This window comes from Chelonia mydas, chromosome 5 (assembly GCF_015237465.2).
Source record: "Chelonia mydas isolate rCheMyd1 chromosome 5, rCheMyd1.pri.v2, whole genome shotgun sequence".
In the NCBI taxonomy this organism is placed as follows: domain Eukaryota; kingdom Metazoa; phylum Chordata; order Testudines; family Cheloniidae; genus Chelonia; species Chelonia mydas.
The window spans coordinates 20301559-20325619 of NC_051245.2; the positions used below are offsets into that span (position 1 = coordinate 20301559).

The 24061-nt window shown below is 43.9% G+C and overlaps 1 protein-coding gene across 2 annotated transcripts in view; it reads right to left on the reverse strand.

Moving 5' to 3' along the window:
• Positions 1–835: 835 nt before the first annotated feature.
• The window catches only part of FECH (ferrochelatase), a 29823-nt gene continuing 6597 nt past the window's right edge, over positions 836–24061 (reverse strand). For both annotated transcript variants that reach the window (XM_007069413.4, XM_037902578.2), the window contains 9 exons: positions 22725–22844; positions 22142–22290; positions 13495–13629; positions 12554–12660; positions 10278–10376; positions 7959–8066; positions 6660–6824; positions 6135–6194; positions 836–5638 (listed from right to left, as the gene is read on the reverse strand). In XM_007069413.4, the coding sequence (XP_007069475.1) occupies positions 5504–5638; positions 6135–6194; positions 6660–6824; positions 7959–8066; positions 10278–10376; positions 12554–12660; positions 13495–13629; positions 22142–22290; positions 22725–22844 (1078 nt within the window). In that variant the 3' untranslated portion in view covers positions 836–5503. The remainder of the gene's footprint in view (positions 5639–6134; positions 6195–6659; positions 6825–7958; positions 8067–10277; positions 10377–12553; positions 12661–13494; positions 13630–22141; positions 22291–22724; positions 22845–24061) is intronic.

Sequence of the window (24061 nt, forward strand, 5' to 3'; positions counted from 1 at the left end):
ATTTAAAACACAAACTTTTGTTTTTCTTTTTTTACTTATGTCTCTATCTGAAAACCCATATAAATTGACACAAATTGCAAATTAAAACTTTAAATATACAAGCATTTTACTCACTTGGGCGCATTCGCCTCATGGCGCACACATTTGAACTCTGCTTCAAAAATTTGCACTGAAGAAATTAGAGGGAACACTGGCCCACACGTATACTGGACCTTACCCCTTATATAGAGAATGACAAGAAGAAAGTGCTGCAAGTGATCTTCTGTGGCTTTGTTTCTCCTTACCTGAAAGTCTTGTTGTTCGATTGTTTTAGCCACCATGTTCTGTGATGAGTTAAGATACTAAGGTCTAATTGTCAAGAGCTGCCAATAACCCAATGGAAGTAAGTGAAAGTTTGGGAGCTCACACCTCTGAAAAAGTCAGACCTAGATTGTATCGATTACTGAAAGATATACAGAGGGATAAATGTCTACCCCAACAGAATCAACAGCTTTGACTATAGGGATTGTTGATTTACCAAAACATGTGGAGACACCTGCATGTATAGAGAATCCACTACTTACCATTGGGGGGGGGGGGGCTCATCTAAACTGATTAGTGAACTCCAACCTTGATGTACACAGAATGTGCCGCTGTACGACACCAGGCTACCCCACAGGAATAAAACGCCATTATTTCCACCAACAAACAAAGGGCACCTAGATTAGATGAGTTAAACATTGCTGCACGTAGGCTCTCTTTTTATCACATGAAGAAAAAGAAGTTAGCACAGAGAATGCTGGATATTGGTCTGAAAAAAATCTTCCTTCACGTATTCAGAAAGACATCTCAAGTATTTCTTTCAAAAAAAATTTAATGTCAATATCCATCTTAATGGCAACTGGTACATCAGATTATACAAATAATTCATTTTACACTAAATGGAAGTTCCTGTTCAATCTAATATCCCCGTCTTGCAGTTAAAGCAAACATTGGAACATGTAAGGTATTAAGAAATAAAAGGAACTACCATCTTTCACATCTTTCAGTGCATGCTAAGTTCCAACATTTTGGGTGGGATAGAGGGGGAAGTTAAAAGGAGCCTCTGAATACCTTGGGTGAAAAAATCCTGACCCCACTGAACTCAATAGCAAAATGCTCATTGACTTTACTGGAGGCAGGGTTTCTCCCATTATGTATTAGGAAAAAAGCCCACACTCCACTGTGGAAGTAGGGCACCACTTTCGGAAGCTATCACTTATTTAAGTAGGTAATTAAGGAGATTGTATTCAACCACAAGAAAGAAAAACAATTTCAGCATCCAGACAGACAGCAAAACTACCATGACAACCTAGTCTCCAAGCAATTCTTCCAAAACATATTCTTTGCAAATGTTTTGTAATTCCTGTTTCTTTCCTCAGGACACCATTGCTTCTATTTCCCTTCTCCCTCTGGTTTTTGAAGTAACATGTTGGGATTTAGTTGCTGAGCTCTTATGAATGAAATAGCTGTTACACAGCCAAACCTGGGCACCCCACCTGCAAATATTTACAGCCGCCCTCTCCTCCATAGGTCTTTTGAGCAATGTCTTGAAAATGAACTGTGGTTCTGTAAATGGAGTACCATTTATAACTACCATGAAGCTAGATTATTGTCCAAGGATCTGCTAGGGAACCCCTTCAACTCCCATCCAATTCATCCAGCCCAGAGAAGCTCAGAATCTGGTAAGACTGGAGTTAGTAGCCACAAACCCTTAAAACGTGCCTCAGCTGCAGCTGAATGCATACAAATGTACCAATAGGTAAGAGAAGATTTTAACTTCCAGCTACAACAGTTATAAAAGATGGTGATAGAATGCTAAACAAATGACAAGGCACACAAATAGGAAGTTCTCAGAAAACTCTTGGTTATTGTACCCATATATACTTCCAAGTATGTACTTACGGAGTCAAATGACTTGGGCCGCAATGGAATTCACATGAGCATTGGTGTCTCTGCTTTCACAATTATTTTAAAATGCAAGAAAAAAAATGTAGTTTCTTAAAAAAAAAAAATCAGTAACAGTGCTAGTTAACTGTAATCGTATTTTATTATAATTTTGATGCTGTGATGAAGTCTGTCAGACAAAACAATGTGTGAAATAGCAAGAGAATGAGATACTGTACTCTAAAAAAAAAAAAAAGAAAAAACCACCAACTCACTGAGACAGGATTAGTCTGCTAAAAGCTAGAAATTAAATGATTTCCACACCATGGGCTAATAGCAACAATAGCCTGAACAGGTTTGGTAATTATCCCACTTGTGGTTAGCATACATAAAAACGGAGTATCTCCTATTACTGGGGATAAATGTAATGCCTCATAATTAATGCCAACTAATATTCCCTCTACATTCTTCAGTATGAAAATAAAAAGCCAATCAATTTGTATAATATTACGTTCACATAAAGTTAGCCTTCCATTTCCAACTTTGGGTAGATTCCTAATTGTGCTGGTAACAGTGCATATCAGAAGACCTATATATTCAAGGCTTTTAAGAGGCATTCACAAGGAAAATTTTGTAAATACACTATATTCTGTTACCCCATAACAGTCAAAGCAGAGATGTGGGATTGGGAGACAAGCAATTTTCTGTATAATGGGAGGTGTAATGTTAAAAATGTACTCCAAGGTATGCTGCAAGAATTGTTACTCTGGTGTTCTGATTCCTCAAATCATGGCCAGAGGCTTTCCCGTGTTAGGGCTCAATTTCGCCCTGCAATGCAGGTGGATAACTCTCACTGATTCCATCTGAGGGAAGTAGTTGGCCCTTGGTGGCCTATTCTCTGATCCGTGCAATGGGTGGATGCAGGGAAGGGGATAAAAGAAGAAGATGGAAACATATGTGACTAACTCCCATTAGTGCTAAGAGGAGTTATGAGCATATCAGTGCTCCCCCTGGCCCCATATTAAGCAAGAGAATAGACTCTGACTGGGACTGAAGGAATTCAAAGGCAATTGGAGCTCCTGGAGAAAAACAAATTTAGCTATACAGTGCCTGGCCATCACTCTTTCAGTCTCTCCAACACAGACCCTACTAAGCAGGAAAAAGGCCAGTGTGAGGATGTACATCAAGAAGGAAAAATGTCATATGACGTTTGTTGCAGTCGAGAGACTACACAAACCCACGGACCAGACAGTGTGGATCGTGGAGCAAGATGCAGCACAAGTGCTGAAACTCAGAACGCTAGACAGAGTGTACTCTCAGTTCACCCGGCTTCCGCGGGCATAAATCCCAGCACAACCCTGCAGCGGCAGCCAGTCCAGCATGAAAAGAGGGCGCAGCAGTGGACCTCCTTTCTGCTGAAGAGCTGGGGGACTGTAAGAACCTGTTCAAAAAAGTGGAGGGTGCAGGCCCGCTATACGATGTATTGATTCCGCATGCCTGCAGCAACCTCCTATGAAGCCCCTGGAGGTGTTTAAACGTAGCCTTCCCCTTTACACACCTTCTGGGAAGCTGAAATAGGGGTGGCAGTGGAAAAAACCTTGTTCCTCCCTTAGGGAGAGTATTAGGCATGGGGTGTGTGGGGGTGTGTCTGGCTGAAACAGGAAGTGTAATTTCCATCTCTCTGTACCAGTAAATCTAGCCCACTGGCTGATAAACAGTTATGTTAATTTAGGTCTCCAGCATCCTAAACGTCAACTCTTTCAACATAAAATGGAGCAAAACAAGGTCTTATGGCAACAGGGGCTTGTGTTATCCTTAAACAGCCCTATCCCTGGAGGATCAGGAGCACAAAGTAAGTGCATCTCACAATTACCTGAGCAAGTAAAATTGTCTAATAATCACAGCCCCTGCCCTTCTGCAGCTTATGATTAGTTGGTTCATCAATTTAAGCAACGCCTGCATGTTATAACGATTTGCAAAAAGCCTCCAGTATTCGGTGCTAATTACATAGGATAAACATTTGTATTCATGAAGCTGACAGCTAGACCAGTGCCTATAAATGAGCTCTCCCACAGAATACTTTTAATGGATTCTTCTGGCCCTGGAGCGAATGGCCCCTATACGAAGGGACTGCTAATCCAGACTCCGTAATAATTCCATTCTGAATGTATTTCAAGCCAAAAACTGAGAAATGTTGGGTAGTGGCCCGCAGCTGAGACATTCAAAGACAATGTTGGTCTCCAAGCCTGGTGCCAGCGCTGAATAGCCACTGCTTTATTTTATAGAATCTCCATAATTTAAAGCGTTAGGACTAGACTCTGCATTCCTGGTATATCCAAGTGCCCCACTGAAATCAATGGAGATTTAGAAGGGTCAGGAGCTCAAGATCAGGCCCTAAAAATAGCCCACAGAATGTAACAGGGCAGAACTCTGTTTCTGGGTTAGGGAATTTATACCCACAGCAGCTGTTAGGATAAGAGGCATCCTGCACCCCTCATCTGGCACACCCACCACAATGTAAATGACTCCTAATATATCACTGGGGTTTTAATTGACAACATGAATTAAACTGGATCGATTGTGCCCATGTAGCTCCATAGATAACCCACAAAAACCACAATGTCCTGACGCAGTGGAAAGCACAGAGCAGATCTATAAACCCTCAGAAGAGCCAGTTCAACTTTCTGAATTTGCTTAATCAAACAGAGAAAGCCCTTTGGAGAAGAGAAAAGCATTTGGCTTGAAGGATAAGCCAACCCTTACAACCAGCTACAGTGTTTGCTGTTGACAGTAACGAGGTTTGAAATATATCTAGAACTCCATTTAAGTGGAGTGTGCTCCAAAAATATAACTCAGTCCTGGGTCATTTCTTTCACTTCATGCTCTCCACAGACAATTTTCCTTCAGACAATGAGGAAGTTTCAAGAAAATGTAAACAAATCACCTACAGTGCCACTATTCCAATGGGGCAAAGCCTGTCTTGGCTTTTGCAGAATCTCTTTTCTCCCAGGAAAACCAAAATAATCTTCTATGTTTTAAAAAAATATATACATATATTTTTAAAAATCAGAATTCAAAACACATCTGAAAATATATCTGTAAGAGAAGATGACCGGTAACTGTGTTAGCAATACTGCACCGGTATCATAAAAAAAAAATAGTACAACTCTACCTGGAAGGCTGAAATGAATATATTCATGACATTAGTGCATATAAAGAACTCCCTGCAAAGAGCTTTAGATGCCAGTTTGTATCAAAGGTTTTTCAGTGCTTACTTTTGGGCCTGATGCTATGAAGTGCTCATTAGACCCAGGGGAATTGAGACCTCTCAGCACCTCACTGCATCAAGCCCTTCCTTCCTTCTCTTCCACCCACATCTCTCAAATAAAAAAGAAAAAAAGAAAAACTTCAAATTCTCCTCAGTTACAAAACTGCAAGCCCACTGAAGCCACTGGGGTTAGAAGAGTGTACCAAAATGCTAGAGTTGGCTATTTGTGTAGCTTGTGCAATTGGTATCTGTGCAATTTCTGATGTTTGTATTGTTGCACCATTAAGCGATTTCCCTGTACAAAACAAGTGTGTTCTTCTATGCTGCACATCACAACTGTTGATTAGTGAAGAAGGATTTTGCCTCCCTGCAAACAGGATTTACACAAAGCGGACAGCGGAGGGTTAACTGCTTGGAGCAGATTTCATTCGACTGGATATGTGAACAGACCAAGTCTGCCAGTGCCTGAAAGACAGAGTATTAAAAAACAGAGGTGAGTGAATCACTTGCAAAAAACATGCACACATTACCAAATTAACAAGTTAGCCAGATCAACAATTGGTCAGACCAAGGGATGTATCGTGACACCAATTTTTTTAATATTACTTCCCCTTGATTTCAATGGGGCCCTTGATTTTAAAAATTCATTGCCACAATATTTGCCCTAAAAAGGAACATTTCTGCTTTTCTGGCAATCTCAATAAATAGGTGACTGAAAACAATGAGAGAAAAATTGTGTTTCTTTGTCAAAACAAAGTTCAAAATAAGTATCAATTACAAAATAACAGTGACAAAGAAAAATAGCTTGTGGTCTATGAACTACAAAGTATAGGGAATTCTTTTTTAATAGTCAAACTCAGAATTTTTTAATAATATGAGAGGAAACCAACAATCTGCTAGAGCTTTCCAGAGGACTGCTATGATGTTTTTTCTACGAAAACTATAGTAACAATACGGATACCTTGGAGAACAATGGATTTCCATTAAGAGACTCTGCTCTTCTGATGTTTTCAACTCCACACTGGATCAAAAACAAGAGAGGAGAGAAAAATAAAGAGCTGTTATGGAAAAAAAATAATACCCAGGTATCTTTTTTGAAGAACATCATTTTCTATACCATTCAGAGGCTGCCCTAAAATGACTGAATTAAATGTAGTAATATTTTTTCAGCATGGCTAAAATGACAAGGAGACAAAATTTTACTTTGATAGCAGGTTCCTCAAACTCCTTGTTTACTGATAATCATACAAACTATTTATCTTAGTTAAAATGGGTCAAAAACATCTCTCAGATACACTGATGAAAATTCAAAGTAACATCTCTGAAGCCAATTCAGATTAACTCCAGATTTACACCAGTGTAACAGCAGAATGTGACCCAAATCCCATACCAACTTTTAACCATAAGATTGGAGCTAAAAACAGGGGGGAAAGAAATATGGGAGCAGAATTGCCCAAGCAATTATGAGACCTGAAGTGATGTTTACCTCATTTGCTAAAACTTGAGCATATTCAATATCCAGCTCATAGAGAGTTTCAATGTGGTCACTGGTAAATGCTATTGGAACCAACAAAATGTTCTTCTGTCCCCTTTGACAGAGCCCTTCAATAGTTTCATCTGTCTGAGGACCCAGCCAGGGCATTGGGCCAACCTAGGAGAAAGTGGGAGGAAAAAAAAAAATCTTTCTTCAAGCCTTGATAAATTCATTTCTACAAGAATTATCCTCTGTCATCCTTTAATTAACCTACACGTATTCTATTTATTCAATGAAGAATCAAATTAGTTTGTTTATCTTATTATTTTTAGCAGTATCTTTGTCCATCTCTCCATCTATTACTTTTCGATGAAGAAACACTGCCTCTCTGTTTAGACCCCCAGATAATCCATCCTGATAACAAGCAGAATCCTATGAGACTGCATTTACTTATCTTTATATTAAACACAACATATTTTGAGTGGATAATTGGCTTTTAGAGGGGCATTTTAAAAAATTACTACAAATAAAGTGTCCTTTGTTTTTCATTCCAACCCTCCCCTGCCATGCTACTGAGCGGGATTTACCTGCCTTTAAAGAATTTCTATTTTTAAGACTAAATAAGCTGATGGTGTTCCTTTAACATCCAGAAAGTACCGACGCTGAGCTAACACGATACTTTTCTTGCTGCTTAGCTTTAGAACAAAACAACTCTGCCCCCATAACTGTAACACATTTGAGAAATGTAAATTACTGACACTATGTAATTCTGATGAGGCTAACATTTCTTAAAGTTCCTTCATTTCAGTTGGAGTTTACAAACGTCGTGTGCAAAGAAAGATATCAACCCATTCTGCGTTACCTGCTTTAAAAAAAATGAAGTCTATTTGGATTGGGCTTATGTCCTTAAAAACGGATGTAATCATATAAGCTATCTTTTGGAAGGTCTCGAAGCAATATTTCAGCAGACTTCATTATAGTTCATTTGCTTCCCATTTCCAACTGCTAGTCAGAGAAAAATCCCCACCACTGGGTGAGCATACTGGAGAATTTCTGGGCTATCAGAAGTTTACTTGGGAATGATGCATCAAGAACTTCTGCAAAGTGGCAAAAACTTTAAGTGGCTGTTCAATATATATAGAAGATAACACCCAGGCACAAAGAACACCATTCCACTGGAACACAGCTACTTCCAGAAAGTAGGAGAGATAGGAATAGGCTGTAATAAAGTTGGGAGAGAAGAGATCATCCTAAACGTTGATGACTAAGGGGCTGCAGGTGCCTTTTAACAACTTCCTTCTGACCACATACCTTGGATTGCCATACGAGCCTATAGGGGTTGGAAAAGTTGAGCTTCTCCATGACTCTTTGGACAGTAGCTCCCACCTCTTGAGGGTACGGATCGCCACGGTTCACTACCTAAAGCACAGAAACATTGGCCTTTCATTCTTCGTGAATGTTATGTTTTCTCATGTGCAAAGAGCATCTAAAAATTTTCAGTCTCAATCACTCCATTTTAAATGAAGGGAAGCAAGCAAGCAAAGTCTCCATGTGTGAGCACAGTGCATGTATCCCCTGCAACTGGCTGCAGCATCTGTGCCTCGCACAACGGCAGATGTTTGTGCAGACAACAGAAATCATTAACAGTTACATATACCACAATGAACGTAACTCTGAATTATCCAGTAAAATAATAGTAATTAAAGAGAGTTATAAACTCACAGTCTGACATGTAATAGGCCTATCTTAGCCATTGCAAAGAATATTTGCTCTTGCCCAACAGATTTCATGTGTGTGTCTTCAGTCACTAGCCAGAGTCACCAATGGTTTCCTTTCAATTACTTTAGCATCAAACTGACATTTCACAGGCTTCCTTTATTGCATGCATGTAGTTGCCTTCCAACAGAGGATCTCAAAGCATTTTAAAAATATTTAAGCCTCATAATACCTCTGTGGGTTTGATATTTTAAACATACTTTAATATTTTATAGATGAGAAAACAAAGGCACAGACAGCATAAGTGACTTGGCCAAGTCACAGAGTGATCCAGTAGCAAAACTAAGAATAAAGCCGAGGAGTACTGAGTCCTATCCCCTGCCTCAGACTGGAGAAAGCTCATGTTTGCTATTTATATTCTCTTCAATTCAAGTGAAACAGTAGTACAAACACATTGGGGGAAAGCTCAGCAACACGTTGGGGAATGGAACACGCGGAGAAGAGGAATGTTCCATGCCACTCAACGTGACTCCTACTGGCTGATTCAAATCGCAGTGTTGACGGGCATTCAGGTGAATGCCATCCTGTCTTTACCAGTAAAACAAAGGATGGGTCATCCTGTCTTTACCAGTAAAACAAAGGATGGGTAACCAGGAAGTCAATGCAGGAAAAGGGGAGAAACTAAAGCCCAAAACAAGAGGTGTGTCCTTACAGCTCTGAAAAGAGCAAGCAGGAACTTTGCAGACCCATAAGGGAAAAACAAAAGCAAGAGAAATTCACATTAATATCTGGAAGCCAGGAGTCATAGTTCTGCCCCTGGTTCAGCTGCTCACCTGATGTGTGGCCTTAGGTAGATAACCCAACTTCTCCATGACTCTCTTTCCCTTTCCACCTTTTGTCTGTCTTATCTATTTAGACTCTCAGCTCTTCAGGGGAGGAACTGTCCCTCACCATGTGCTTGTACAGTGCTTGGCACAATGGGGCCCAGATCTCTGTTGGGGGCTCTAAGTGCTACCTTCGTGCAAATAAACAATACTGCTGATGTCCACTGTTCCCTCTGCCCTTAACCACTAGATGGCAGCATATTCCAAGAATATGAGTCTCCCAGCACTAGGCAATAGCAAAAGGAAAGGACCAAAGATTACTTTTAATACAATACTTCTGAAACAGCAGTACCCTGCATCTCAGCCCTGACTGGCACTGGTATGACTTCCAGATCAGAGAACACAGTTTTGAATTACATCAGTTGACTGACATATTCCACCAGGTTTTTTTGTTGTTGTTTTTTTTACTTATAATAATAATAATAAAAAGACCCCAATGGACATTATTAAAAGGTGAAACATGACACACACAATTTGGCTAAACTCGTACACTCTGAACTGTTAGTACTGAAAGCATTTTCAATGTGTGTTCATGGAACAAGACAGCTTTGCAAAAGAATTCATTATGAAATTGTCCTTTGCCACGTCACCTGATCGTTCCTCTTCACACAAATGAAGACAGATTCTGCAGCCTCAACTTATGTGTTACAATGCCACTGATTTTTTTTTCAAAATGATTAGAAGCCACTGTATTGAAGTTGATAGTTACTGCCAGCCCACTGTGTTAAAATCTCCCACTCTAGATGGTCTATTCCAAACGTGTGAAGATTCTACTCTCATTGTTTCAGGGAGAGAGATTTATTTTTGAAAGGTGAAAAAACTATTAGTTCCCCCTCCCCCATTATCCTCCCGTTGAAGCGATGAGCAAAGAAGTAGGTTTTGCTCCTCGTCTGGTCTAATCCTGATGGCCTACAAGCTGCAGGCTACTCAAAACTCTGCTCTGCTGGAGATGCAACCCAACGGACCAATAATGTGACGCCCCCGTGTGACGGAGTTTTAACAACTTCAGAAGTGACTTCATGTTACTTACAGACATTGGGAGCGAGTGAGCCGAGAACAGAATGACAACATCTTTCCTTTTCTCAGGTGGAAACAGATCCAGTTCTTTCTGTATGTGGTCTGCAAAGCACTGTAAGAGAGAGGCAAAAGAGTAAAGATCGGTAACAGGAGATGCATCCATCTGCTGAAAATAATGCGCACCAATTGGCTGGGCACCCATCTGCTTTGCTTTAGCTCACCATAAGAACGTCTGACGAGACAGCAGAGGTTCTTTTTTTAGTAGCATGCCAGTGGGAGTTTGATCGATAGTCTGTACGATAAAAAGTTCAGTAAATAATGAATTATAGTGCCTAAATCAAAACCCATTGAAGTGCATTGGTAGGCTCAGCTCAATTGGGTCAGCTGTCTGGACTTCAGGTACAGGACACAAGGTAAGATATTACAGCAAATTGATTCAGTGTCTGCGCACACACCCTCAGTCAAGCTGCTCTCTCTGACAGAAGCCCGCTGTGTAAAATGCATACCCTAAGGATAACAAACTTGGGCTCTGTTGGACCTACAGGGAGATCACGTTCCCCTCTTTCAGAATGCTCTGCCCCCAACCCGACATTTAAATCTGTGGGCTGATAGAATGAGTTCCTTATCTGAGCTCAACTGCTAGGACAGAACATGGGGAGACAGATGGTTTCAGTTAACCAAGACCTGAAAACCAAAGCCTTCTTTCCCCACTTGGAAGACTAGGGAATGATTCTGACCTTAGAGTCACAGCAGTGACTGAGACCAGAACCTAGCCCTAGATACACATGTCCAGGTAACCTACAGAAAGGAAAAGAAGCTGACTTAACAACTTGCACACGGTGCGGCCAAAAGGAAAAAAAAACAGTTTGCCGTGTCTGTCTGCAGCTCCCTACCAGACATATTGCAACACCACCACCACAGATAGGATAAAAACATTACCAAAATATTAAACTTTAATTTCTGTTGCAATGATACAATCAGGGGCTGAGTCATCCCTTCACTTATAGGCTCCCTTGGGCATGGAGAAATGCATGTTGGTTAGCTTACAAAACGCAGCTGTATGTGTGTGCAATCCATCTAATAGAGAGCAGCATTTGGTAGGTTTGATCACACAGCGGATTCCTAAACTCTGCTGAGACATCTCAGTGAAAGAAGTGAACGGCATGCACAAGCGCCAAGAACTACTGTTCTCTTGGTCTCCCCTCAGTCACTTGCACTCTAGTCAGTAAGAGACCAGCATGAAAGTGCAAAAAAGACAAAGGCAGAAGAGGAAGAAAAGCTCCCAACTCTGCTTTTCACGCTCCCCTGGCATCTCTCTCTGTCTCTCTCCAGCAAAAGCAGCCACTAACATCTTCCCTGGTAAGGAAGGAGCTGAACGCTGTTAAGTGTTTCTGCCACAGCTACTGTGGCCAGCAGTACCACCTCCTGATGCCAGACAAGGACTTTAGAACAACAGTACAAAACCACAGTAGTGCTATTATTAAAAGCCCAGCACACGCACTCCACCTCTTTAAAAAAGAAAAGGCTCTTCCCTCAGTCAAGTACGTTACCGTCCCCCCCCCGCCTTCTTTTTGAAGGGAGTCCTGATTCTGCTCCCACTGAAGTCAACGAGAAGTCTACCGTGAACTTCAATGGGAGGATAATCGAGCCCCTTAGGCTGTGGATCTCAGTGTGACATTACTAGCACTGATTACGTGGAGGCCTATGGAAGCAATGCAAACTTCCACACATTAATCCTGAACTAACACTGCCCCCAGTAATTTCAGACCTAGCACATAGGAGATATATTTTATATTATGAAATACAACATAAAACTGAAATATTCCTTTTGTTCTGAGGTCTTTAAAATTTTGAAACAATCTAAATCAGGGAACAAGTTTGTTTCCCTTTAAGGCAAGTGGTCTCGTGGGGTACGTCCACAAAGGAAAAATAACCCCAAGGCAGCGAGTCTCAGAGCCTGGGTCAGCTAACTTGGGCTCACGTGGCTTGTGCTGCAAAGCTAAAAATAGCAGTGTAGATGTTCAGGCTTGGGCTGGAGCCTGAACCCTGAGACTCCCTCTCCAGGTTTCAGAGCCTGGGCTCCAGCCCCAGCCTGAATGTCTCCACAGCTATTTTTAGCCCCGCTGGCAGGAGCTCAAGTCAGCTGACCTGGCCCCTGAGACTCACTGCTGTGGGTCTTCTCTTGCTGTGTAGACGTACCCTCAATGACTCCATGTCGAATCTGCTCAATTGACAAGCAGAAAGATAGTTTTCCTGAGAGCCACAATGGTTTGCATACAAACTCCATACCTGAATGAGAAGGGGATGTGTGGGCCACCTGTCAATAATGCTCCATTTCATCTTTGGCTTCTCCCCCTTTTTATTATAGTAGCGATAAATGGCATTTAGGCTGCTTCCTGAAATACACAAAAGTAGGAGATTAGCAGGAGCTTTAGCTATAAATTCAGAAGTGTGGATGCTGCCAGACAAAAAGAGTTTTACAACCAGCCATTTCAATATTGCAAATCACAACAGAGCAGAAGAGTAGAAAAAAATACTTACCTCATTAACTCTGTATAACTAATAAGCCTTTTCCACCTGCCAAGTTAATCCTCAACTAAAGCAAAGTTATTTTCAGAAGCTTCTAAGCATCACTGTGTGTTACTGAAAACCCCAAAGCGTGTTATATTGTACGGGGAGGATGGGTCCCTGCTTTAAACTGAACCGTACCCAAAGCATTATCACCTGTCATAGGGCTGGGTGGGGAAATACACCTCTAGAACATGACACACTCCTGTTACGTAGGTTTCTGATTTTGTTTGCACTGATAGTAGCTCTAATGGTTAGAGCAGGTGACTGCGAGTCAGGACTCCTGGGTTCCATTTCCGGCTATGCAACTCACTTATGTGACTTCAGGAAAGTGCCCTTTTATGGTGCTGTGTTTCAGTTTACCTATGTGTAAAATTGGTATAAGGCCTCATAGAGATGTTGTGAGGCATGGAGGTCTAACAAGGCCTATAAATTTAAAATTCCTTATTGTTAGAGAACAGGCTTCTACTTATAATTGGGAAACCTAAAGCAGGCCAACGAGAAGCTGGTTTTGAGGAACGCAGGCTGGGTGTTCATTCACATCCCAAAAGTTCCCACATACTTTCATAAGCCTCTTGTACTTGGACTCTCAGCTGTTTGGATACATTTGTCTGTATGCTGTTTATCTTCCTCTTTTACTGCACTTTCACAGACACACTCACCTGTGGTAGAACAGCTGTACTGCGGGTACTGTGTAAATGCAATAGCCCTCTCAACGCCATCTTTCTCCATCTCTTCAATTGCTTCTTCTGTCAGAGGATGGACATACCGAAATCCAATATAGTATCTGTGAGGCGCTGACAGCAGAAAGAGAAAGCTGCTTTATCTGCAAAGGCTCTTTTTTTAAAATACCTTTCTGACCAGCTACAGCCCAACCTCCTCGGGAACACACTCTCCCTGACCGAACAACAGACAAAATGACAATCACGACGTTTACAAGATGCTGAAAATCTCTCCCCTGTTTGTGATAAGTTAGGCTGTGGAGAAATAATAATTGCATACTTTATATGCTTACAATGAGCTGTGAATCAGTTTTTTTGGAAATATATGTATTTTAGTTGCCGAAGATTCTACCCCTGACAGTAGCAGCATTAATCTGTAAAAGTATCCCGCCCCTCCAAACATGGAGATAATTTAAATGTATTCTGCAGGCCAGCACAAGACAGAGTAGAATGGCATGCTACATTTTTGACAATAGTGCAGGATCAAGAAGGCATGTTCAACTAAGTTAAAAGGAAATGACCAACCTTGCTCATGCCAGATGTGAACCATGTCACTTTAAAATACAAGAATCATAACACAGCTCACTTCCTAAGAGCAGTTAGGTCAATGGGAATAGAATTCTTGTATTCCAAATGATTGGGTTAAGAAATGTGGGCATGCCTGGCTAAACATACCAAACAGCTTAATGCAGATCACACAAGCACATCAACAGAGGGTGCGGGGGGGGGGGGATAGCTCAGTGGTTTGAGCATTGGCCTGCTAAACCCAGGGTTGTGAGTTCAATCCTTGAGGGGGCCATTTAGGGATCTGTGGCAAAAATTGGGGATTGGTCCTGCTTTGAGCAGGGGGTTGGACTAGATGACCTCCTGAGGTCCTTTCCATCCCTGATAGTCTATGATTCTATGAATCAATTTAGTAAGAACGGCCATACTGGGTCAGACCAATGGTCCACCTAGTCCAGTATCCTGTCTTTCCAGCAGTGGCCAGTGCCAGGTGCTTCAGAGGGAATGAAAAGAACAGGGCAATTTATCAAGCGATCCATCCCGTCACCCAGTCCCAGCTTCTGGCAATCATTTCCAGTGCTTTGGTGTAGGATTCACTATTCACAGACCTCCTGGTATTGAAGTAGATTGTAAAAATCAGGGCCGGCTCTAGGATTTTTGCCACCCCAAGCAAAAAAAATTTTGGCAGCCCCCGCTTTTTTTCATGCCCCCCTGCCCCCAGCTCTGCCCCAACTCCGCACCTTCCCCAAATCCCCAGCCCCACCTCCTCCCCCGGGCATGCCGCATTTCCCCCCACACCCCCATTGCTTCCTGCGGCTCCCCCCCAGCAACCCCCCGCCCCAGCTCGCCTCCGCCCCGCCTGCTCCCCTGAGCGCGTCGCCGCCACTCCGCTTCTCCCCCCTCCCTCTCAGGCGAGGGAGAGGCAGCGCGTTCAGGGGAGCAGGCGGAGCGGAAATGAGAGAGGGTGGGGGGGAGCACAGGAAGTAATGGGGGGGGGGTTAGAGGAACCGTTCCCCGCCCCAGCTCACCTCCGCTCCACCGATGCCGCCTCCCACGAGCACACTGCCGCTCGGCTTCTCCTCCCTCCCTCCCCTGCTTGCCACGCCAAACAGCTGTTTGGCGCATGGCAAGCCTGGGAGGGAGGGGGGAGAAGCGGAGTGGCGGCGACGCGCTCAGGGGAGCAGGCGGGGCGGAGGCGAGCTGGGGCGGCGGGGGCACATTTCTAGGGGTGGCATGGCCGGCGCCGGAATGCCGCCCCTAGAAATGTGCCGCCCCGAGCACCTGCTTGGTTTGCTAGTGCTTAGAGCCGGCCCTAGTAAAAATGCACATTTCTAATTAAAAATAAAAAAGCTGGCTTTATAGGTCTTACAAGTTGCGATTTTCTTAAGGTTCCCTGTTTGCTGTGGGAAGAACAAAAAGCTTAAAGGATATGGGCATGTGTTATTTACTTAGATTGTAAACTCTTTGGGGTTGGGACCATCCTTTTAATCTGTGTATGTACAGTGCCTACCACACTAGGATCCTGAGACTCCTAGAGGCTACCGCAATACAAATAGTAAATAAGAATGTATACGCGTGTGCACATCCCCTCCCCCACTGCCTACAATCAAAAGATAAAACATAGTACAGTCAAAATAATATAAGCAGTTCCCATGATTCCCACCGTGACCTTCCCTAGGTTAAAGCAATACTGTCTTCCCCACGGTTAGTCAAGTCCTTTCTTTAAGCATTTAAAGAGCTGGTGAGGTCTGGTCCTGAGCTGCTACTGCTGCTCCTAGCTGAGCTCTGAGGAGCACTGGGGTCAACCAAGGCTGCTCACCAAAATCTGGATAAAGTTTAAGACCAGGGATCTATCCCAATACAGCTGCTTCCTCCAAAAAAAAAAAAACCTATTAATTATAATTGCAGAACTAAATCGCTTGTGACCCAGAACCCCTAGGCAGAGACTACATGTGCTTTTCAATAACCCACATTTCTCCTCCTAGAACAGACTATATGCTGATATCATAAAGATGAAAGCTGGAGAATAGAAAAATGCAAAATGTTGTCCTTTGAACTATCAGATGGTAACTCTGTTACCTGTCTGGTAATCAAACCCAAAACGACTGTAATCAAAATAACAATGCAAAGGATGCTGCCAAACCCAACGCTCAGAGAAGGACTCAGACAACCTCTGTTAAGACAGACTTAGCTCTGTCTTCAAACAGCAAAAGTTTTAAGGGAACAGAAACAAAAAGATCTTGGAAAAGTTATAGCTGAATTGGGAAAAACAGCACAGACAAACAGGAGATGAAGGAATATAGATTTCTCATTAGATATAGAGACCAGTTATCATCTGTACTAACAATTCATGTATATTAAAGATATTTCAGCTCTGATAAGAAAGCCAGCATTATTCTGACCAGTCACGGCCCTGGTCTTGCAAACCTGTGTATAACTACCTTTACACACATAAGTAGTCTCATTACAGTGATAGGGATTGCCTGCATATGTAAAATTACTCCTGTGCTTATGTGTTTGATGGTCACGGCTTAAGGAAGCAACAGGCATCCAGAATGGTAAAGGACTAAATTTTCCATGTGTCTAGTGATTTGGGGTTGCCTTGATTTTTCTGGGTCCCAAACCTAAAATGCCTTAAAAGGGCCATATTTTAAGAAAGTGCTGAGCATCCACCCTCTGAAAATCAGGCCCCTGGAAGGTTTCATCCAAAGATTTTAAGGTGTTTCAATTTTGGCACCCAAAATTGCTACCTAGATTTGAAAGTTTAGGTTGTTAAAACACCCCAAAATATGTGTACTGCTTTAAAAAACTGCTTTCTTTTACCATAACTTACATTCAGAGCATCAGGAAGACTCATATTAGGGTAAAGTTTTATCTACACATAAAAATTTTGCCACTTTAACTACGCTGGAATAGTTAAAGTGTCATCACCTTCCACCTCCTCCTCCCCACTCCAGCAGACACAGTTGTACTGGTATAAAAGTGCGTATTTTGGCATATCTTATCCCTGTTTGGCAAAGTAAAATAAGACACATTAGTATAAAGTGCACGATACTAGTATAGCTGTATCTACATTTGGACTTTTACCAGCATAACTCTATCCGTAAATATCACACCTCTCAGCAACACAGTTATGCTAGTAAAACCTTTTAAGTGCAGGCCAAGCCTAATGAAATTTCAGAACTCTGAAAAGCACTCCAGAAACATTACAGCTCTTGCTCAAGGTGCACTTTTGGCTTTTCAAGCTATTTTGAGGCAATGCAGTGATGTATTTGGCCTCACTAAATCCGCCAAGGTCACCTTTAACAACAAATTGTGAGCCCGCTCTACTTCTAAAATTGCAGCTACAGTCTAGGCCGTAAAGTACATCTCTAAATAATGGATAGCAAGTCAGATGTAAAGGCTGCACAAAGAGATAAAGACAGGGTGGCTTTCTTTTGGTGACCACATTGTAAAGTAAGAGGGAGTGATACACTCTGAGAAGAACAGATAAAGCTCCCTAAAACCATCAGCTTCAGGATCTGTTGCAAACCTGACTCATTTAGAAACTACTTTTAAACAAAAAATAAACTACTGCATTTGCGGCTATAGCAGGTGAGCCCAAGCTTTGGACAAAGTTTATTCTTTGGCTACACTTGCAAGGATTCTAGTTTCAATGGAGTCACGCTAGTGTCTGAAAGAAAGGGTTGAATACAATCCACACAAAACAAACCCATGAGTCCGGGGTGCGTGTAAGAAAGTATAGACCATTTTGGCTTCAGTGTGCTTACCTTTGAAGATTGCAGCTTTTTTGCTTACCAGTGCCAAATTCTTTACAACTTTCATATCTAACTACCCAACTACCTAAGTTTTAAATGGGTCCTAAAATACAAAGAATTACGAATAACTTGGAGTCAAAAGCATATGTAATCTTTCCAGACACAGATGTGGGTTCCATGACATGCCAACTGATTCAGCAGCCGATTCCAATGCCAAGGAAATGGGGAGAAAACTAGTGTTTGTGGAATCAAACCACAGTTAAGTTACAGGGCTGAACAGAAGCTCTCCTTGTGGGCCAAAAACACAGACTTACTCTGTCCTGCTTTTGCAGTTTTCCCAGTAACTTTTAGTGCTTGCGATACCAGGTTACCAGGACTGGGAAAGGACTTCTGGCATTAATCCACAGTAAAGGTGCTCTATGGAAGCCAGAGCAAGCTTCCCCACTCTTCCCCGAGTTAGTCTTCAGCCTGTCTGCTGACTGTCCAAAGGGGGAAAAGGTGCTGCTGAGACTGGCTCACTTAGAACTAAGGTGAGCCCTCTAGCTCATTTCAAATAGAGCAGCCATCAGATCATTGCTTTTTGGCTACTACCAAATGGGTATGACTAGAGATGACAAGGAACTAGGAAGGAACCAATCCTGCAGACAACTGTGGCCAAGCATACTGTACTTCATCCCCAGTGACAATGGGCACAGGGGCAGAACTACTGTGCCTTTTCAGGGCATTCCCTCAAGAGGTGAGGGACACAGGAAAAGCCTGGCACTGCTGAACCTATTCTATGGACACAGAGAGAAATTGGTTTCCCCATGCTCCCAGACAAGCATATTCCAATCATAGCATAAAGATCCTTGTCCTACAGCACCTTACGTGCCGTAGTTCTATAACCCTCACAAAAAAATCTAGGAGAAGTACAAACGTTTCAAATTTCCAACAGTTGCTTACTGTGACCAGCATGAGATGAACATGAAGAAGTCTAAAGGCTTAATCTACACACAAACTTGCACCAGTTTAACTCAAATCCAATTTTAAACTGAGTCAATTAAACTGGTTGTGATGGAGTAGACTCCCCACAATAGCCCTGCAAGAGCTGAATTAGGCCAGCTGGGCCCAATCAGCTAATTAGGTTGAAGCAGGGGAGATTTAGGCCAGAGGTGGCTAATTAAGGACAGACTCACCTGTGCAGGAACAGGCAGGGCCTATATAAAGCCAGATGGTGGGAGGTGGGCTGCAGAGGCTGGGAAAGGCTTCAGTCACTCCCTGAATGGAGGGAGTTGGAGGTTGGCAAATGGTGGGAGCCTGATATGTAGGAAGAAGCCCAGAGAAACAGCAGCAAGAGATAGGACTGTATAAGGACTGTGGCTGCTTGTTATAGGGTCCCTGGGCTGGAACCCAGTGTGGTGGCTAGGGCTGGGTTCCCCTACCAGCCACTGGGGTGTGGCAGAAGGCACTGGAGATACGAGGTCTGGAAAGACTGTGAAATACCTGGAAGAGAAGGACTTTAGTGACCTAGTTGGAGTGCCAAGGCATGAAGAGAAAGCTGATGATCCAGGAGTGAGTAGAGCAAGATAAAATGTGGCAAGACGCCATCAGAGGAAGAGCACATGACTGACAGTGCTAATTCCCAAGATGGCCAGCAGGAGGTGCTGCTTGCCATGAGTGGACTCCATGACTCAACTGGTGGAGAATGTGGGCAATGATGGTCACCCCTGATACAAGGGGAGCGTGAGCGACTGAGAAACTGTTTAGACAGCTGCCTGTGATACAAGGGGAGCAGGAAAGGCTAGATGAGACACTTGAGGCAAAGGGACAATGGAGCCACCATGTATGGAGGCTTTCTTTGCAGAAGGCAGGTGTACCTTCCCAGGCTGGACCACAGAGCTGCTGCTACTAGTGAAGGGGCCTGATGAGCAACAAAGGAGGATACAGACCCTGATGAGGCAGAGTCTAGAGAACCAGCGACAAGAGTGGGAGGCACTATATGTGGCGATTAGCTGAAGAACAGTACAACTTGCTCAAGATCCTCTAAGAGGTGAGCAGGGGCCAGAGACGGTAAGGCAAGAAGAGAGGCCCCAGGGTAGGGAGGCCAGAAGCCCAAACAGAGCAGTGTTATGCCTGTGGTGGAGGAGACACTCTAGGCACTGGTGGAGCTGAGAACTGGAAGACTGCCCAGGTCACTGTGGGAGTGACAGAGGGTTTGAAAGACTGTACCTCCTGGAAGGGGGGAAATGCGGAGTGACGCAGCTGGAGGGCCAAGTCACAAGGAGGATGCTGTTCCAGGAGTGAGAGAGGGGCTGCAGACCAGAGAGAGAGAGTGTGATGGCGTGCAGCCGCGGGTGAGGATGTTGACCTCATGAGCTAATCCCCAGAGCAGCCAGGAGGATGAGCCCAACTAGCGGTGAATGGAGCACCCCGGGACACCGGTGCAGACTCCTGCATGAACACTCTTAAAATGGTTTAAACATGACTTTTATCAATTTAGCTTAAGTCAGTGAGGATTTGAGAGTGCTCAACAGTGAAGGTTTGGACAGGCTGAAAAACCACCATTGGTAACACCTATGTTTGTTTGTGTGGGAGTTAATAGGAACAAGAGTCACCCCTCCTTGATATGGATTTCCCCTGATAAAGCTGAGTGGCTAAGCAGACAGAGGCCCTAGTGGGAGACAGACATTTACACGGAATAGCAATTTTCTCCCATTTCCAAACATTACCCTAGCTCGGGGGGGGACTACAGCCCGTGGGCCACATCCGGCCCATAGGACCGCCCTGCCCAGCCCCTGAGCTCCTGGCCAGAGAGGCTTGCCCCCAGCCCCTCCCCCGCTGCCACACGGCTTGCGCCCGCCTGCCCACCTCCCAGGCTTTCCAACAAGCCTGTCCTGCCGCTCTGAGCAGCACTGTAAGGGGGAGGAGGGGGCAGGGAGCAGTCAGGGGACGGGGGCGGTCGGATGGGACAGAGGTTCGGGGAGGGGGGCGGGCAGGAGACAGGGAGCGGGGGGGTTGGATAGGGGGTGGGGTCCTGGAGGGGCAGTTAGGGACAGGGGTCCCGGGAGGGGGGCGGTCAGGAGACAAGAAGTGGGGGGGGGGGGTCAGGGGGCAGGGGTGTGGAGAGAGGTCAGGGGACAAGGATCAGGGGGGCAGTCAGGGGACAAGGATCGGGGGGGTTGGATGGGTGGGAGGTTCTGAGGGGGGCAGTCATGGGGTGGGAAGTGGGAGGGGGCAGCTAGGGAGTAGGGGCCGGGCTGTTTGGGGAGGCACAGCCTTCCCCACCTGGCCCTCCATACTGTTTTGCAACCCCGATGTGGCCCTCACGCCAAAAAGTTTGCCCACCCCTGCCCTAGCTGAAGGAGAAAGTACAAAGACTGTATGTACTATATTTTGTGGATGCTGTCCAAACCAAACCGTTAGGCCTTATCTATCGCTCTAGCTTCAAGGGAGGATCCCTCAGGTCCAGGGGTGGTGCTGACAGCAGTAATCTGGCTTAGTACTGCAGAATTCAACTGTGACACAGCATCTGTCTGTGCCACCCCCTTCCTCTAATGACTGTAATAAGATCAAGCCAGGTTTGTGTTAAGCCTTTTAGCCATGACTGACAATTAGATTCAGGAACAGTTTAGAGGATCCAGACTGTAGATAATCGTAGCTGTGAGACTGTAGTAGGAAGTTATAGCCGATCAAAGAAGCCACTAGATGGAGTCACGATCTCTCTCACACACAACAAATGCTCCACCACCGCATATGTCTAACTTTGTAGTGTGTCAGGAGTCTTATCTTCGTGTATTAAACAGGACAAACGCACGCTCTGTCAGGGATCAGGACCTGCAGCAGAGTCTGTCTGCTGGCAACCCAACAAGCACAGGAGGCCTGCAGCAGACTACCTGATTGCACCACCTGATTGGTCAGGAAAGGCAAATGCCTGGCTTTTAAACCCAGCAGCGACTCTCTGGCTGCTCAGTGCGTTCATGCCCATAGGTGTAACCCTCCCGAGACCTGTTGCTCTTCACCTTGCTCCTGCCCTGCTCCTAAACCCATTCCTGCCTTGCTCCTGCTCAGTCCTTGCTACCTCACCTGGCTCCCAGTTCCAGCTTCCTCACCCTGACCCTAGTTCCCAGTCCCAGCTCTGACCCCTGGCTTGGCTGTAAGTTCCTGGTTTCAGCTCTGACTCCTGGTTTCTGTCTCTGGCCCTGACCTTGGATTAGCTCTGCCCACTAAGCCTGACTCCTGCTCTTCCCACTAGGCATGACCACCCATGGCTCAGTCTTCCCCCCACACCCGCCCAATACAACAAACAGAACAATCTCCTAAACAACTGTACAGAAGGGTATAAGTACCAGTGTGAGGAGACATTTCATCCAGCAGTTTCACCATGCCTTCTCCCTGTGTTACAGTCCACTTTTTAATTGGTGACCCTCCTCCGATCCTGCTATATTGTTCTTGGATTTTCGGTGTGCGACGTTTGGCAATAAATGGCGCCAGCTTACTGAAACATTAAAAAGCAGAGTGAATTAGTAACATATCCCCCATCACCTCCCCTCCGGCATTTTAAAAACAACAAAATCATCCAGCCCGCCACCAGCCTCCAAAACGCAGCAAGCTAATAATGTTCAGTCTCATTCTATGCATGGCTTGTTTTGTATTGTTTTATAATTCCATTTAATCTAATTCATTTGAATAAATTTGCCAGTTGGCAGTAAACGAAGAGTTGTGATCATGGGTTAAACGTCTCCTCCTGTAGCCCCCAGTTTCTGGAGAACTGCAATATAATTTCCCATTACCAAGTTCACATGAGACAGTCAGCACAGAGTTCTTGGCCTCAAGCACTGCAGCCAGCTGGAATGATTTTTTGATGTCCAAGTATATAGCTTACAATAACACTCATATACAAACGCTCCACGTGAACCAAGTGTTTCTTACTTTTGTGCTGGAAGCGTCATCAGGTCCTTATCTAGGAAAAGCCTAAGTAGGAAATCATGGACATCTCCCAGTGTTTCTGGGCCCCCCATGTTTAACATCAAGATTCCTGTTTTAGTTTTCCTATTAAAAGAAAAAAAATAGTTTGAAAGTCATTTTCTATCTCGCCCTGTAACCAGGTGCCACCTTTTACAACTGCAGGCTAATCAGCCTGACCCCCTGCTCGCGTTCTATTGTGCAAAATGAGGATCATGTTCAAAAACTAATCAAGAGGTAAATTCTGATATCCTTATTCACGTTTAGCAGTCCCTTACTCCATCCCATTGAGATCAATGGGGCTATTCAAGGTGTACGTTTCTACTTAACAAGAGTAGGGTTATAAGAATCTGGCCCTGAGACACTTGACAAAACACTGTGTGCCAAATCAGCAAGTGCTATCTATTTATGCTCAACAAGCATCAGAGCCAGCAAACTCGCACCTACATGTGGCCTTTTTAAATCAAGTATTTTGTGTCCCACAGCTGAAGTAACTTTCCAGTATACATCCCTTTATAATAAAAACCATAAGTAAATTAATACAGCGGTTTTCACACCTCAGCCAAATGCCAGCTACACATTTTATGGTCACCAAAAAAAAATATTACACTATAGAGAACAATCCTGTCCAGGCAGGGGGTGAGCTAGATAAGATGTCCTAGCCCTGTATGTCTTCTCCATCTCTAAGTACTTTCTGAAATGAAGAGCCAGTCCACACACAGAAGCATTAGTCCCTGTTTTTGAAAATCCTGGGTTCTTGACTCATCTCCGGCCCTGTCGTGCATCTCAGAGGGCACAGACGGACCACAAACTGGGAGCAAATGGCCAGCAGAGAATTCCCCTAATAACAACAAATAGTTAAGCTTCAGGATGGCTGGTTGAGATTTTCAAAGCAGTCTCATGGATTTATACACTAACTTTCAAATGAAAGATATGTGCCTAAATCCCACAGACGGCTTCAAAAATCGTAACCACTGTTTATTTCCCTGCTTCTTTCTCCCCTCCACCCCAAACACTGCACAAGACGTAACAGGGCATAAGGGTAAATATTTGTTATCTATATTGCAGTAGTGCCTAGAAGCCCTGGTCATGAAGACCCCCTTGTGCTAGATGCTGTACAAAACACACAACAAAAAGATGATCCCAGCCCCAAAGAGCTTAATATCTAAATATCCGACAAGGGACAACAGATGGATACAGACATACAAATGAGGGAAGCACAAGGAAACAGTGAGACGATTGTAATGCTTTAAAACCAGAGTACTGTAAAGTAAAGCAATACCATTTTGGAGAGAGACAGAGAG